This window comes from Ascaphus truei, chromosome 4, assembly GCF_040206685.1.
Source record: "Ascaphus truei isolate aAscTru1 chromosome 4, aAscTru1.hap1, whole genome shotgun sequence".
NCBI lineage: Eukaryota > Metazoa > Chordata > Amphibia > Anura > Ascaphidae > Ascaphus > Ascaphus truei.
This window is the reverse complement of record NC_134486.1, coordinates 110,099,442-110,116,682: the sequence shown is the minus strand read 5'-3', so window position 1 is coordinate 110,116,682 and position 17,241 is coordinate 110,099,442. Positions and strand designations below refer to the sequence as shown.

The 17,241-nt window shown below is 40.5% G+C and overlaps 1 protein-coding gene across 16 annotated transcripts in view; it reads right to left on the bottom strand.

Annotated features, from left to right (window-relative positions):
• Window positions 1-17,241, bottom strand: part of LOC142493013 (sodium/calcium exchanger 1) — a 498,730-nt gene that overhangs the window by 46,303 nt on the left and 435,186 nt on the right. For 11 of the 16 annotated variants that reach the window (XM_075596382.1, XM_075596383.1, XM_075596384.1 and 8 more), the window contains 2 exons: window positions 16,940-17,008; window positions 10,503-10,633 (listed from right to left, as the gene is read on the bottom strand). In XM_075596382.1, coding sequence (XP_075452497.1) covers window positions 10,503-10,633; window positions 16,940-17,008 — 200 coding nt within the window. The remainder of the gene's footprint in view (window positions 1-10,502; window positions 10,634-16,939; window positions 17,009-17,241) is intronic. The other 5 variants (XM_075596392.1, XM_075596394.1, XM_075596391.1 and 2 more) reach the window with 1 other exon arrangement.

Below are 17,241 nucleotides of genomic sequence, written 5' to 3'. Positions count from 1 at the left end.
CCACCATCACCCACATACCCTCCCCCACAAAGCCCCCCAACCACCCTCACCCAATACCCACAGGGGAGTCCTACCAAATACCCTTGGGCCTAATACCCCCTCCCCCAGCACATACAGTACAATAATGTGCCAAATAACTATTATCCACATAGGGATAATACATTATTTGGCCATTATTAAACACATTCAATAACGTTAAAATGTAAAGAAACTTGTACTAACCTCATCAATAAGAAGTCTCCGTCGCCAGCATCATCCTTGGGGTCCGTTGCCAACATTAGAAATAGCCACAACATTTCAATATCATTAACATAACACTGAACCCCTTAATCACCTTATCGGGTACTAACCTGAAAGGTAATTAAGGGGTGAAGCCATCCTGCAATGCCTACAACAGTTATGCATAACATCCTCAGTGAAATAAAAACCAATTGCCTAACCAAATTCCATTTAATCATTCAATCTGTAGGCTCACATGCCTCATAAAACATTGCATTTACAGTGTATACATGTAGCATAACATGTAAACTGCATGTACACGCTGCAAATCAATGTTAACAATACAATAATGCCACTCAAATCGCCATACATCACAAGAAGTATATTATTTAATACAATAAACTCACCATCAATGAATTACTACACATCAATTACATCCCTAAACAATTAAAATACCATCCATACCAATTACACAATGAACTAAAGCTATCCTAACAGAGAACAACTTCAAAACATAGTCAAAAGTACACCAACAATTACAATATAATAAAGCAAGGCTTTCCATATCCTACTGTACGGCCTGGAAGCCCAAAACTTACATCTGTCTAAAAATAAAATACATTTAGCACACATCAATGCATAGCCACAATGATTAACAATACAGAATTAGAAGCTTTAACAACACTATCATTTCTTACCCTGTATATATATCTGTACACATACATACAGACATACATACAGTGGGAAGAAATGATATGCATTGTAAAAAATGAAAACATGAAAAAGCAACACAAAAAACAGTTACATTAAGTACATTTCTTTATTTAACTTACCATTACTTGCCCCCACCGACTCCCGTTGATCAGCTTACTCACGAACCAATCCACGACACCATCCACGACACCATCCAGGAACAAATCCACGACACAATCCAGGAACAAATCCACGAACCAAACCAGGAACCAATCCAAGAACAAGTGCAGGAACCAATCCAGGAAGCAAGCCACGAAGAAATCCAAAAAACAATCCACGACACGATCCAGTAACAGGAACCCATAAAAGAAAAAAAACATAACAAATTAAACATTAAAATAATAAAACATGACAATCAAGGGTTGTACTAGTTTTATTCTTAGTGAATCTGTATTACAATACCTTGTTCCGGGGTCTTCTTGACGTCCGGTGCCACGCCCTGGTCTTCAATCTTCAGGAGGAGGTCCGTCCTCCTCGGCATCTGCCTTCAAAATGAGACGACATAGGCTTTTATAGGCCTATGACGTCACATTTGTCGTCATATGGTTCCCACGGCCCTGATTGGGCCGTGAAAACCATGTGTTTTGGCCGATGTAAAAAAATTGATGACGTCACTTAAAGGCAATGCCAGCACAGCCAATCAGAATGGCTTTGCTGCTATTGCCTTTAAGAAAACGTCATGAAATGACACATGGCCGGACTCACATGGTAAGCCAGCCAATCAGAGCGTGGGAACTCCATCCCTACTCTGATTGGTTCAAGTACCATGTGAGTCCGGCCATGTGTCATTTCATGACGTTTTCTTAAAGGCAATAGCAGCAAAGCCATTCTGATTGGCTGTGCTGGCATTGCCTTTAAGTGACGTCATCAATTTTTTTACATCGGCCAAAACACATGGTTTTCACGGCCCAATCAGGGCCGTGGGAACCATATGACGACAAATGTGACGTCATAGGCCTATAAAAGCCCATGTCGTCTCATTTTGAAGGCAGATGCCGAGGAGGACGGACCTCCTCCTGAAGATTGAAGACCAGGGCGTGGCACCGGACGTCAAGAAGACCCCGGAACAAGGTATTGTAATACAGATTCACTAAGAATAAAACTAGTACAACCCTTGATTGTCATGTTTTATTATTTTAATGTTTAATTTGTTATGTTTTTTTTCTTTTATGGGTTCCTGTTACTGGATCGTGTCGTGGATTGTTTTTTGGATTTCTTCGTGGCTTGCTTCCTGGATTGGTTCCTGCACTTGTTCTTGGATTGGTTCCTGGTTTGGTTCGTGGATTTGTTCCTGGATTGTGTCGTGGATTTGTTCCTGGATGGTGTCGTGGATGGTGTCGTGGATTGGTTCGTGAGTAAGCTGATCAACGGGAGTCGGTGGGGGCAAGTAATGGTAAGTTAAATAAAGAAATGTACTTAATGTAACTGTTTTTTGTGTTGCTTTTTCATGTTTTCATTTTTTACAATGCATATCATTTCTTCCCACTGTATGTATGTCTGTATGTATGTGTACAGATATATATACAGGGTAAGAAATGATAGTGTTGTTAAAGCTTCTAATTCTGTATTGTTAATCATTGTGGCTATGCATTGATGTGTGCTAAATGTATTTTATTTTTAGACAGATGTAAGTTTTGGGCTTCCAGGCCGTACAGTAGGATATGGAAAGCCTTGCTTTATTATATTGTAATTGTTGGTGTACTTTTGACTATGTTTTGAAGTTGTTCTCTGTTAGGATAGCTTTAGTTCATTGTGTAATTGGTATGGATGGTATTTTAATTGTTTAGGGATGTAATTGATGTGTAGTAATTCATTGATGGTGAGTTTATTGTATTAAATAATATACTTCTTGTGATGTATGGCGATTTGAGTGGCATTATTGTATTGTTAACATTGATTTGCAGCGTGTACATGCAGTTTACATGTTATGCTACATGTATACACTGTAAATGCAATGTTTTATGAGGCATGTGAGCCTACAGATTGAATGATTAAATGGAATTTGGTTAGGCAATTGGTTTTTATTTCACTGAGGATGTTATGCATAACTGTTGTAGGCATTGCAGGATGGCTTCACCCCTTAATTACCTTTCAGGTTAGTACCCGATAAGGTGATTAAGGGGTTCAGTGTTATGTTAATGATATTGAAATGTTGTGGCTATTTCTAATGTTGGCAACGGACCCCAAGGATGATGCTGGCGACGGAGACTTCTTATTGATGAGGTTAGTACAAGTTTCTTTACATTTTAACGTTATTGAATGTGTTTAATAATGGCCAAATAATGTATTATCCCTATGTGGATAATAGTTATTTGGCACATTATTGTACTGTATGTGCTGGGGGAGGGGGTATTAGGCCCAAGGGTATTTGGTAGGACTCCCCTGTGGGTATTGGGTGAGGGTGGTTGGGGGGCTTTGTGGGGGAGGGTATGTGGGTGATGGTGGCTTAACCCCTTAATAACTGTAGCGGTTAATAACCGCTATGGTGATTAAGGGGTTAGGGGACATTCATTTGGATGTTGTAATTCTTGTGTTTGTTTTGCAGAAGCGGATGGGGCATGGGCAGGATGACGATGAGGATGGCCTTCATCGTGGCAGTGGGACATGGGTGAGTGCTATATGTATTTAAAGTCTTTATTGTTGTGTATGTATTGTAAATGGACAACTGCACTATTATCCATTTGTGGATAATAGTCATTCTGCCCATTACTATACTGTATGTTAGGGGGGTATAGGTGTTGTTGGGTATATATATATATATATATATATATATATATATATATATATATATATATATATATATATATATATATAATTATTTATTTAATTCGTTATTGTGGGGCTGGGGTGTGTTTTTTTTATTATTGTGGGTAGTGGGGGTGTGTGAAGGGGGCATTAGCCCCAACGGTGGTTGTTTAGGGCTTGCGGGTGGGTAGCGGGAGGCCTTAACCCCTTCAGGACCGTAGCGGTATTAACCGCTACGGTCGTGAAGGGGTTAAGTGCCCCCGCATCCCCCCCGCAAGTCCTAAACTCACACCCAGGGCCAAATACCCCCCTCACCCATCCCCGCTACCCACAATAACGCTGGCACGGTGGGTTAACCCCTTCATTGCCTTAGCGGTTAGCCGCTAAGGTAATGAAGTGGCTTTTAAATGCCTTTTTCCTGCCTCGGATGCATGCCGGGGGGCTCCGGTGCGGGTATCAGCTCCGGAGACCCCCGGCATCAATCACAGGCAGGAAAAAGGGCTGATTTTTCCTAAGTGTCGCCCTTGCCGATGCTTCTCCTTCAGCAAGTTGCCAACTTTAGTTGGCGGGCTGGATTGGCCATAAAATCTCCAATCTGGCCTGCCGATCAGCACCAAAAAGCTGATCGGGGCTTACTGAATTCAGGCGGGAAAAAAAAGTCCCGATAAGTGGCTTATCGGCAGCCGGGTGGCGAAATTTTTTTTTTCGGAAGAAAAGTTGCCGATAATTCCCACTTATCGGGGCTTACTGAATCAGGAGGGCAAAAAACGGCTATAAAATGCCGAAAAAGCCTTATCGGGGCTTACTGCATGAGGCCCATTGTCCTCAAATATGGCCAGTGCGCTATCAATGTGCTTGAATGCCGCAGCCAACATTTTGCTTGACAATGATTTACGTGGCTGTGCCACATCAGCAGATTGGTGGGCCTCCTCTTCAGCAATTTTTTGCTCTTCTAATTGCATGAGGTCTTCATTGCTCAACTCGTTAGAATGTGAGGCGAGCAACTCCTCAATATCCTCGGTTTCCACCTCCAAGTTGAGATCTCTGGCCATTTGCACAACAGTTTCTGTAACTTCTGCAACAGTCTCTGTAAGGCCTTGGACATCAGACACAAAATCCGGGCACAAATTACGCCAAACTCCATTTAAATTGGATTGTTTCACCTCATTCCATGCCTCTCCGATGTTTCTCACTGCATGGAGAATGTTGTAACCTTTCCAAAATTCTTTTAAGGTTGGACCACCTTCCACATCGGTTGCTCTGATGGCCTGGGCAAATGTTCGCATAAGATAGTAGGCCTTGAAGGAAGCGATAACCCCCTGGTCCATCGGCTGTATCAATGAGGTGGTGTTGGGGGGCATGAACACCACCATGACGTTTGGATGATGGTCATCCAGGTACACGGGATGGCCAGGAGAATTGTCCAGGAGCAGCAATGCTTTGAAATAGAGGTTCTGGTTCATGCAATATAATTGCACAGCTGGAATAAATTGATGCTGGAACCAGTCCTCAAAAAGGCTCCCTGTTACCCATGCCTTACGGTTGGACTTCCAAATCACTGGAAGTGTGCTCTTTGCATAACCCTTGAATGCCCTAGGGTTTTCTGCATGATAAACAAGCAAAGGTTTAAGCATGAAATCACCTGCGGAATTTGATCCAAGCAGAAGAGTTAGCCTGTCTTTTGCAACTTTAAACCCGGGCATAGATTTTTCCTCTTTTGCAATGTAGCTTCTACTGGGCATTTTCTTCCAGTAGAGCCCAGTCTCATCAACATTGAACACTTGACGTGCACAATAGCCACCGTCCTCTATAATTTTGGCCAATGTAACAGGGAAGGTTTTAGCTGCCTCCTCATCCGCACTAGCAGCTTCCCCGGTCACTTTAATGTTATGCAAGTTTGCCCTCTCTTTAAACCGCTTAAACCAGCCCTTACTTGCAGTGAACGTTTCCTCAGTGGTCCCTTCTCCATGCTGTTGCTTAATGTCCTCATACAGACTCAAAGCCTTGGCCTGAATTAAGGCTAAACTAATGGGCACATGACGCTGGGATTGATCTTCCTGCCATATGATGAGGAGTTTTTCTACCTCAGCAATATGCCCAACACGTTGCCTTATTGTGGTACCTTGCATAGGTGCTGAGCCCTTGATCTGTTCCAAGATTCTTGCCTTGTCTTTGATTATTGTCACAATAGTTGTGCGAGGTATATCCAAGGCACGTCCAATTTCTGTGTTCGTCTCTCCTTTCTCAGAGCGCTTTATTATGTTTTGCTTGGTCTCCAAAGTTATAGATTTTCTATTCCTTTTTGGAGTAACAGTACTTTGCTTTTTGCTTTGATCAGCCATGGTTTAGGGCCTAAAATACACCACCAAACCTTAACACAGACTGTTCAGAATGATTTCCCTAGCCTGCAGCCGTCTGGTTGTTCATTTGTAGCAATTTTTTAAAGCGTCGTAAGAGCGTCGGATAAGCCGTTCGGGCGTCGTAAAACGGGCCATAGGGATGCATTGACAAGCGTCGGATAAGCCGTTCGTCGTAAAACGAGGACCGCCTGTATTCTAATTTGATGTTTTTTTGTGAATTAATTTATTCAACAATTAAAGTTTATTTTGGGTGGATTTTTGGTTTCTGAAATGTTGTTGTGCTTTGGCTTATGTATCACTGAACATAGACACAGATGGTAGAAAAGAAACATGATTCCCCTTTGTTCCAAATTTATACCCTTGGTGTATTTAAAGATCTCTACCACAACTGTTCCACTCATTTTTTCATTAACAAAAATGCACTCAGTCTAATCATAATGTACTAATGTTTTGGCATAAACAGCTAAACAAGTATACACAGCAGACAATTATAGCTCTGTCCGTTTACTCTTTACCACCTTTGTTAGCATAGGTATAATAGTAAAATATCGTGGTTACTAGCCAATCACTGCTCAACTGATTGTCCACTTTTGGAACCCTAGCAAAGGTTAGGGATTAACAATCAGTCTTCCATGTGTGTCCACTACTCCACAATGTAACAAGGTATATACAACTAACAAAGGAGCAGGTTAGTGGCGGGGCCACACTGAACAAATAATTCAATTTTTGGTAGATTTATTCTACTTTAACCTTCATTTTATCTAGAAAGTAGAAGTTGTGTAAGTTTAGAACTATAAATACATACTCAAAATCTATACAGGTGCGCCGACGAGTATTCTAAAACTTGCCTTGGAAAATCTGGGGCTATCACCAACAAGCTCCAGGTACATGCTGGGTACATGTTGCAAAATTTCAGTGACATTTCTGCAGAGACTAATGGCCCATCGGATTAACACAGCAGGGGTCCCTGGCCGTTCCATTCAGTTTGATTGGGCCATTAGTCTGTGTACAGAAATGTCAATGAAATGTTGCAGCATGTACCCAGCATGTACCTGGGTCTTGTCGGTGATTGCCCCAGATTTGTTTTAGAATAATCGTCGGCGCTACAGTATACTACAGCGAATGTCCATTTTTAGTTGGGAGATCAGGAACAAGAACGCTAAAGGTGCTCTGCAAGGTCACAACCTCTGTCTTCATAAGCAGGCTTCTGTAAAACATGCAGCGTTTCCGACTGCATCTCACAGCTAATCCGTTTCATGCCCTCTTGAGCTTGTCTTGACGTGTCAAGCACAAGGCTGGTTCTGTGCAATGAATGCTCTATGGTTCTCAAAATGTCAATGTTACAGAAAACCAGCATGGCAACAATTTAGCAGGTGTGCCCAAATCTCTGCCATGCTGCTTATGTACAGTAGATGATAGAACTCATCAAAGATTTAAATGGCCACCTCGCTGCAGTTGTGGTTACCTGCTGCATCCCATAAAGCAGCTGATTATTTAGAGCACTAGCTGATATGTGCTTGGGTCATATTTATCTGCAAGCAGTGTTGGATTTTGCAGCAGTCGTGCTTGTAACACATCAAATTATTCTGCTGCAGGTAGATTCAGCTCTAAAAAGGCTAAAACATACAGAGGGCATTTATGACGATGCATTTATATACACAATTAACATCTATTTTGAGCTGTGCCTATTTATAAAAAGCAAACAAGAAACACAGAATTTCTGGTGGTTCAGATAAAAACATGAATCTATGCCCGGTGTTTCTGTTTTAACACAATAGGGTATTTGATTCAAGTGTGAGATTACCGATTTGCCAAAACTGCACGTCATCTGTCATTCACGTCAATGGGTGTTTGTGTGTTAATGCCAAATCTCAATTACTACACCTTCATTTATTACCACCAATGACTTTATATAAAGTGAACAAAGTACACACGTGAGGATAGAAATATTGGGTTAATATTAATAATAATAACCTTTTTATCTATTAGGAGTGCGTCTTGCTTTTGCTGTTACCTAATTGTGTGACTTATCATTAGTGAGTGCAGTGGTTGCCTCTGATGAAAATGAACCACATTTTGTTTATACAGTATGTTCATAGCCCACATAAAGGCTATTTAGCTCATTTATAGCTGAAATGTAATGGGTATCAAAACAAATGTGATCCCTTTCATCCTGAGACATTTGCTTCATGTACAGAATGTGCAATGGTGTCTGAGTTCATATGGCAAACATTTGAGTTCTTTTTATTAACCAGTTCACTGCGAGAGGAGCCAGCAACATACTGTAAAGCCAAATTTCCTAACCCCTACGCTGTAATAGGGGACTGACTGGCTGTATAGGGGTGCAAAGAGCATATGCTGCCCTCCCCCCCTCAAAATTGGTTTCTTCTAGGTGGGAAGCAGGGGGTCTCCAGAGCTGAACAGCGTTAATTTCAGGTCTGGCCACCACCTGCCCCCGAGATGTTGACCTCCGTGGGGGGATGCCGATAGCCACGCTGCAGGTTTAAAAGTCCTGGTCACGCGGGTCAATAGGAAGCCACAAGAGATGATGTCACGGCTTCCTATTGGCCCACGTGACCGCATTATGATAAACCGCCATTATGATAACCCCAACAAGCCCAGCCGGAGCTACTACCGGCACCCCCTACAGAGGTAAGTATCTCGGGAAGCAAAAGGTCCCCGTAGCTGAAATGGACGTGGTTCAGCTCCGGAGACCCCCTGCTTCAAAACTATATGGGAAAAAAAAACAGGAGTGCTGCTTTAAAGCAGCATTCTCCCCCTCCCCCCCTCCCAACAAATGAGGTCATAACATAACTTCATCTTTTCCTAATGTTTAATTTTTTTTTAATGTTCATGTTTTCACCTGTTTGTTTCCCCTGTATTATTTCAGTGACATACGCTGTTACTATGACAGCATGTGTTGTCCTAATGTGTGAATGGCAGTGGTCTATTTTTCAGCAACTGAGATCTCCAAAAATTTACTACAGTGTAAGATTGGGTTGCTAAAAACAGCAGCAAAATAAAAAAATGTTATGGTAGAAAAAAATTAGGCATTTTTTTTTATGGGGATGAGAGTGTATTAAATTGGTATGGAAAAGGCAAAACATTTTGAGATGGGTGGAACCTTTCTTAACAAAAATAAATCAAATGTTGTGTTTTTCAAATTTTTGAATTATACATTAAACATGCTTGCAAGTTTCACTAAATGTAAAGTGAAACCCATGAAAACCACCAAATGTGAGTAGCTTTAATGAGAAATAATTACATAAGCTGCCGATCGATCCGCTCTCCTGTGATCAATCGGCCAATATTCCGCTTGTGTGCCTATCTAAATGGCTGCCTTATGACTCTGTGCTGCAGTCTGAAATGCTACAGCTGATATGTAACATTATATTACAAGTGTAACACATTATTGTTACAGCTTTCAGAGTAATAGACAGTCTGCTGTTTGGAACAACAACAGATCTGTTTGTAATACTTTATTGCTAAAGGGCAGAGCTCAAAAAGATGTGTGTGTTTGTGTGTTTCAAAAAAGGAAGTAGATGTGACTTTCTAACAGAATCGGACATTTGGTCGCGGCTGTGTCGCTGCGACTAAGTCTCCGCCCGCCTTCAGCCACAGGGGGACCCTACTCTACAGCCCCTCCGCCACCGGAGACTCAGCTGCCAGCCAAGGTGAGTCAATTTAAGGGTTAATTTAGCGGTGATGGTAGGGAGTTAATGATAGGGGTGGTTAAAGTCTTTAAGTTAAGGGGTAATGTTAGTTGGAGTTGTTAAGACTAGGGTTTATTAGGGTAAGGTTAGGGAAACAGCTGGAGGTGAGAGGTCCCGGCGTCAAGGTGAGTAGCAACTAAACGTCGGTGGAGATTTGGTTGCGGCAAAATGGTCGCGGCAAAATGTCCTAAACCAATTTTCTAAATGGTTTCTGTAGCAACTAAAGGGTGATCAAAACATTAAAAAAATAATCATTAAAAATGGTATTAAGAGTTGAAAATAATAATAAAAAATTGCAGACAGCGTGATCGTCGTGGAGAGAGATACCACGCGATCGCGACCTGCCAGAGGAGCCGTGGCGCTTGGCTGCCGCTGCCCCGTTCGTCCCTCGAAGGGTTAATATTAGAATAATAGCAACTCTTTCCTCTGCATTGCCCAGCCATGAAACATTTAACAGAGCTGGCTGAAACACATGAAAGGCTCGGTGCTTCTTTTAGGATTTGTGCAAGTAAAACTAGGTCGCTGTATTAGGAAACAAATCTTCACTGCAGCGTGAGTGTGCAGGTAACATCGTCTTTCCTCACTAAAATAGTTCTATCCACTGAGCCCTACTGAATGGGAATTGCATGTAGGGGCAGCAGTCCCAGCGCAAGAACTGATGGCAGTACAACTATATTACATAGGAAACACACATTACATCACATGTGAGTACCTTGAACTCATATGATTCTTCAATAATGATTTCGAGCCTGGTATGCTCTCCCAGCACCGGCCGGCCCATTTCAGCTATACGCCGCTCTTCCTCTTCTTTGCTTGTTAGAGGCTGTGTCTCGTCATTCTCCTCTGCAAAGGAAACACCCCGATTTTAGCAACAATAACCGCCAGAAACACTTGATATTTAGAACTATTTGTATTAACAGGAAACACTATGGAGTTTTTTTTTTAAGCCTGTTTTTTTTCTTTTTCTTTCTTACAGCTTTAAAAAATTGAAACAAAGCAATAGCAACCTCCTTTAAATTGATTGGCTTCAATTCTTCTTTGGTTTATAGCAACAATCCCCAAAACCCAAATTAATTGTGTACAATAGACAGTAGTTTTTATTGTTCTTGGTGATTCCCTTCCATTGTAGATCAGCCTTGATGCACTGCTGGGTCCTGGGGTAATGTGACGCTCAGGCTGGTTCTACTTTGCAATCTGATGCTCAGAATTGATCTTGCTCAGTCTTAATGATGTTTTAATTATTCATCCTTTTTAATTAAATATTGCATTGTGAATTGTGCAAGAGAATACAAAATAAAATAATTGCTTCGGTGTATTAATGAAGAGCTTTATGGTTAATGCAATAGTCTTTAAAGTGGCATATTGGTTGCTAGTTTTGTGTAACATAACAAAGTCACTTTACCTGGCAAAAGGGATTCATTGCACGTGGGTTCCTTCCGTGCACTTAGCAATGTGATAACCATGAGCACAATATCATGTGGAGAAACAAGGAATCATACACATGAGATCAGGTACACCACAAAAGATCAGAACGACTGCAACAGGGCTCCGCTGTACAAAGTACAATTTGCCGGAACATCTTTTGGGGTGAAACTGTACAGAAGTTGTGGTATTCAGAGTCTTAACAAATACCTGTCGATATTGTAACAAACTAGCTTTCTAGGTAAATGTAATGTTTTTGTTGCATTGGAACAAATTTACTAAAATGTCAGACTGTGAATAAGCTGTGAGGATCCGTATGGCTTAGCACTGCTTAGTAAATATATGGCGTTTTTTTAACATGTTTTTGTTTAGGAACCGTATTTTGCGAATAAAAGGAATACTAATACTGTATTAGCATGAATGCAAGTTTGCTAACCTATTACAGCTTCGAATGCCTGTAATATCAAAACAACACATGTCTAGAAACACACGCTATAATTACTTTTACATTTGGTAAGCTAATGTATATTAATTAAAACAAGAGCAGACTGAGCAGAAGACCAGATATTTTGTATGGCCTGCTACTATCTAATTATCTTGCAATAAGTACCTCGTTAGAAGATGATTACATTTTATTTGGGACGCTGTGCGTCTGCCTGATTTATGATTGAACTGCGGATTACCTTCATGCCTTCAGGACCACTGGTAAATGTGGAAACCTATAGGAGTTTCATCATTAACAAAGTACACAGTAGGAAGCTGATTAGACTGTACTGTATGTGAACCATGCTTCATTAGTACATGGGACAGAATACTTTCGTTTTAATAGGACGGTAACTAGAAAATCAGACCGTATTGGAGAACAATTTAAAGTTTCAAACCTTAAACATTTCTAGAGTATAGAATTTAGGGTAATGCACATTTGGGAATGGAGTTACCTCGAGGTAATAACTCAATTTGGGAATGGAGTTTCCTCGAGGTAATAACTCAATCTCCTGAAAGTAAGAATGAAAGTGGCTTTAAACTAGAGGTGAATTTTTATGGCAGGATGTGAACATGTGTGATTTGATTTCTAGGTGTTGACAAACTATTACATATGGCAATAGAGCCCTGAAAGAAAAAAGTTACCTTTTATAACACTGTTATATACACTGTTATAAAAGGGCTGGTACTAGAATAGCATTGCTATTAGATAACGTGACCCATGGGAAGATGAGCCATGTGACCACTTTGAGGACATTCCAATAATATCCCCCTTCTGAAACATTTGCACGGTTTAGTTAAGGGGTGAAGAATTACTGTAGCAAGTAGTGCACATTTTAAATACCATTTTATTTGTCAATCTCAACGCTTAATACAAATTAATTCCTAGTATACCCGATATTCGACAACTAAACTCATAGAAAGACAATATTCTTTGTACTTTAAATATATCGTGTGACCCCCAAGATAATAATACCATGATGTTTGTTTTATTTATTCCTATGTCCGGGTGAAAAACTAAGTTTGTGGCACGAGGCTTGTATAAGAGCCATTTCCATCATCTGTTAACATTTACACTTTCTGGTGCAGACCCAACATCTGCACTGCCTTCTTGCTAAACTATTTGAGTGTGTTAGGTTAACCCTGGAGATTTTCTCTTAGCAAAACAGTGTCTGGAAAAGGTCATCTTATCGTCTAAGCTGCAAATCCAAATGGCATTACGTGTAAGATGGACAATATTTTTGGCTGCCAGGAAGGGATAAATGAATGGCAAATGAAAACGGTTCATAGGCCAACAGCACACTTTCTACGTCTCATCTTTTTACCATCTGTGACCATACTGCTGATGTGGAGGCTAAATGGAATAATGTAAAGTAAAACCACCCTTAAATCTTTTTACAATACTAACTGAGCTCTGTAGAATTATAAGTAGATAAGACCTACAGAGATGGATGGCTTGCCACTTATGAAGGCATCAAAATGATCAACCGCTAAACTGGTCTCTTTTCATACAGATTTAATAGGGAAAGAGTTACCCTGTAATGTTCTACTGGTCTTTCTAGTTGTGTGTCAGCTGACTATTAGAGTCATTATGCTAGTTAAATATAGGTACAATGAGATGCACGTCAAATCAAAGCACACTTCAAATACCTTTCCACAAAAATACATAAAAAAGGAATCGCTGTTGGAAAATAAAATGCAATGTTATGTCACAGTATGTAAATTGGTTAGTAGCAAGATAAACCATAATACTGTATGCCAAGCTGCACATTGCATTACTGTTCTCACATGGAGAAATCAGGCAAATAGCAGAGAATTTGAATGTTTTACCACTTGAATGAAAAAAAATAAAACAGAAAACCTGTATTATATTAAGGATTGAGTTGAGATGCTTGTAAACGTTCACTCATTAACATTCAAGGAAATTCTTCCTTTGCATAAATGCCCAGAGCTTTACATATAAATATGTAACAATTCAGTAATGGAAAAAAAATGTCAAAGATCATTTTATAAAAAGCCGAACTAAACAAAGAAAACGCTTTCTTAATGAGCACTATAGGGGCCCATAAAAATGTACATATACAAAGGCTAGCGCTTTTACAACTCAGGGGTTAAAGAGTGATCTTTAGGTCGTTTCTTTGTAAATATACTTTAATTCCCTTGGTTAGGGTATGTGATGCTGCCCAGAGCTTTAAACATGTTAGCTGGGCCATTATTGTACATTAAAGATGCATGTTTGCTTGTTTCAGTCTAATAAGGGGATAGAGTGCCTCTTAACCAGTGCAATAATTGTGGCAAAAAATATTGAAAATATTGGCGCTGTAATCTGCACTGAAATCCCACTTGTGATTGTAAAGTAGAGTCACCACATTTAAGTTTTTATAAAACGTGATGCCGAAATCCAGTAGGAAAGTGAGGTGTCATAATGAGTGAGGAATGATTTGCAAATGCTTCGAGCTGAATGGTATCTCCTGCTTGACCACTATATTCTCTGTTTTTTTATCATGTCTGCTGTTGGTGGTTCGGGTTAAAGGCACGCACTGGGTAACGCCTACAGGGATGGGTGTCATGATGTTATGAGATGACCAGGCAGGGTCCTAACTTATTAGTTTAATAATTTTATTAAGCTACATCTATTGGAAAAGGCAATAATTACACTCAAGTAGAAATCTATTACGTTTTTATGACTGCTTTCCTTACAGTAATTTTAAGTTCAGGCATTTCGCCTCATGGCGCTAAAATATTGACAATTATGTATCCTGACAGACCTTTCTGGGACAACGGGACAAGTCAATGAAATAAGGGACAGTCCCGTATATACGGGACATCTAGCAAACCTATTCTAAAGAAGATACTATGGTATCTGCTATGTGATTAGAGGTACCCTGCTAGGTAAACTTCACATGAACTTAATTTCCAGGCATTTCAAAGATGTCAATAGGATAGGAAATCTATGACCATGAGATACATTTAATTGCTTGCCCATAAATATAGGGACATTAGGCGTTCGAAAGCCAGATCAGTTATAGCAGAAGAGATATTGTAGCATGTGTGTGTATGATTATACTTCAGTATCTAATAATTCTACTGGATTCTAATTTCTTTCTTTATTGGCACGAAATATTATTGCACTACTGTTCCTGTTAGGGGATGAAATGGTCTACAGGTTCTTGTCAAAGTATTACGTCACAGGTATGCTATTTAAACAAGAGCGTGGCTGTGAATTGTAACTAGATGGTGACAGAAATATGTGGTAGAATAGAACAAGTTGGTATTGCAAAATGAGGAAAAACAGTAGAAAATCAATGTGGCCGAGTATCGTACATCACACCACATGGCAAGTATGTTACCGCTTATTAAAAAAATGTGTTGTCTGGTTATCAAGTAGCAAAGCATCAGTGCTAGAGGACTTAGTATGTCAGGGTGAGTTGTTCAGTCCTTTACCATCTGAGAAGGAAAATTACCTTTAACTAATGCCAAATGTGAAGTCGTTTCTCTGTTTATTATAACTGACAAAACATATGTTACTGTCTGTAAATGCTGGAAGCAATTGGCTCTCTCCAGTACCATAAGTTAATCAAAGCAAAACTCGAGTTCATTTAGTAAAAAAAAGTCTGTAGGCTGGCAACGAAAATTGCTTTAACCCCTTTGTGCTGACAAACAAGGATGTGCATTTATACCTCGCTGGCAGCAATCAAGAAGGCCCAAATAAATATCCACAATACTGAAGTATTATCATTGAAGGGGTCAGCCAAACAGAAAACAACTTATTTTATAGTATGCATTAGATTTCCTTTTTTTTTTCATCCCGCACACATGCATAATTATAGAAAGATTCAGTATTTTCTGTTTCCAAGATGTGATGATGATAACCAATGTCCTCCTGTGACTTTGAGAAATGCATTTCATATCTCAGCTGTGATCATCTCCATTTTGGAATGTGCGCGCCATTATTTCCTCCCGTGTATATGGGCTCCAAACTAACGCTTGACAAAAGCAGAATGTATTGCATTTCGTAGGATATTTGGACAGTAACTGAGCTTTTCATGGGGCCTGTTCACTGAGCGCAAAATCGTTAACATGTTTTTAATGAAGTGATAATCCCCAAGACCCAGGACGTTACCTGGCCATTGAAGCCCAGTGCAGAGGCATTAATGGTGGTACCTGGGCAATAACAGTCAGGTGATGCCCTGTCTAGAGGAGATTATTAATATTGTAGGCCTTTTTATTTTTATATGGATAAATAGTATTATGCCCTACCCTATACTCTGACGTGCTGCCAAGTATAACAGGTTGAATTTCCTTCCTCTGGTCCTCACCGCATGAACGGCTCCTCCACCTTCCTACCACATGACACATGAATTGCCGTTGGGACACCCCTACTTCTACACACTGCATAAACAGCCCGCGGCCCAATTTTCTCCCTCATCGCATAAATAGCCAACTCCCCCATCTGCACTCTATGAACGACTGTTTCCCCCAACCCACCCCCCTGCTTTCACATCACATGAGTAGCTGTCAGGCCTTTCCTCCCCACCACATGGACAGCTTGTTTCGCCTCTTCCTTACCCACCACATGAACGGCCATCAAGCCCTCGCACATGAACAGCCATCGGGGCCCCCTACCTTCCTTAATAAAATCCCTGCTCTCGGATTGTCCACGTTTCTGAATATTATTAGTCAGTAATGCCTGTAATTTTCAGCAACTGGGCAAACCGAGGAGCAGGAATTGAATTACTCACTGTGTGGAGCAGGCCGTTCATGCAGTGGTGAGGAGAGGGCAGTGGAGGGTAATGCGGTAGGGAAGAAGGAGGGCCCAATGGCTGTTCATGCGCGTGGGGGGGAGGTGGGGGGGGAGCTGAGAGCCATTAATGCAGAAAAAGGGGAGGGGAAGGGAACAACCCGACAGCCTCTTATGCGGGGAGGAACCCAGAGTTTCTATACTCATTCTTCAACTAAGATGGGAATTCAAATAACCTGATATAATGCTCTTATCTTGGATTTATTCCAGCTTTGTATGAAATAATAATCATCAGTAGAACTAAAAAAACACACTTGTCTTTCCATGGTGAAAGGTGAAGCACGGCAAGGCTCCGTCATGATCATTACATTTTGGATCCATTTGCAGGGAATGAAGTCCCAAATATCGAAATCTAATGGTCAGACATCAATTATACTTACAGGATGTGAGCTACTTATTAATTAAATGTTGGTTCAAGATGACAATGAGGAAAAAATGAGTACCTGAAATGTTGATTACTGAAGATGGAAAAGGATGGTCTCTAGCATGAACCTTCCTGTAGACAGGTTTGCCTAGCAAAGTGATCAGCGAAAATCAGAAATAATGGATTGAACTGTAACAGTGATGAACTGACAAGGTGATGTTAGTAGAGCTGGAGAACTGTGTACCCATTTCACACAATCATGCACACATTGTTATTTTTGTGAACGAGCTACAATTTAGTGTTCTCAATATTTTTTGAGTTTCCTCCCGTTTTGAGTAATGAGAAAAACAGCCAAGTTATTTACAGCCTTGACATTGATAA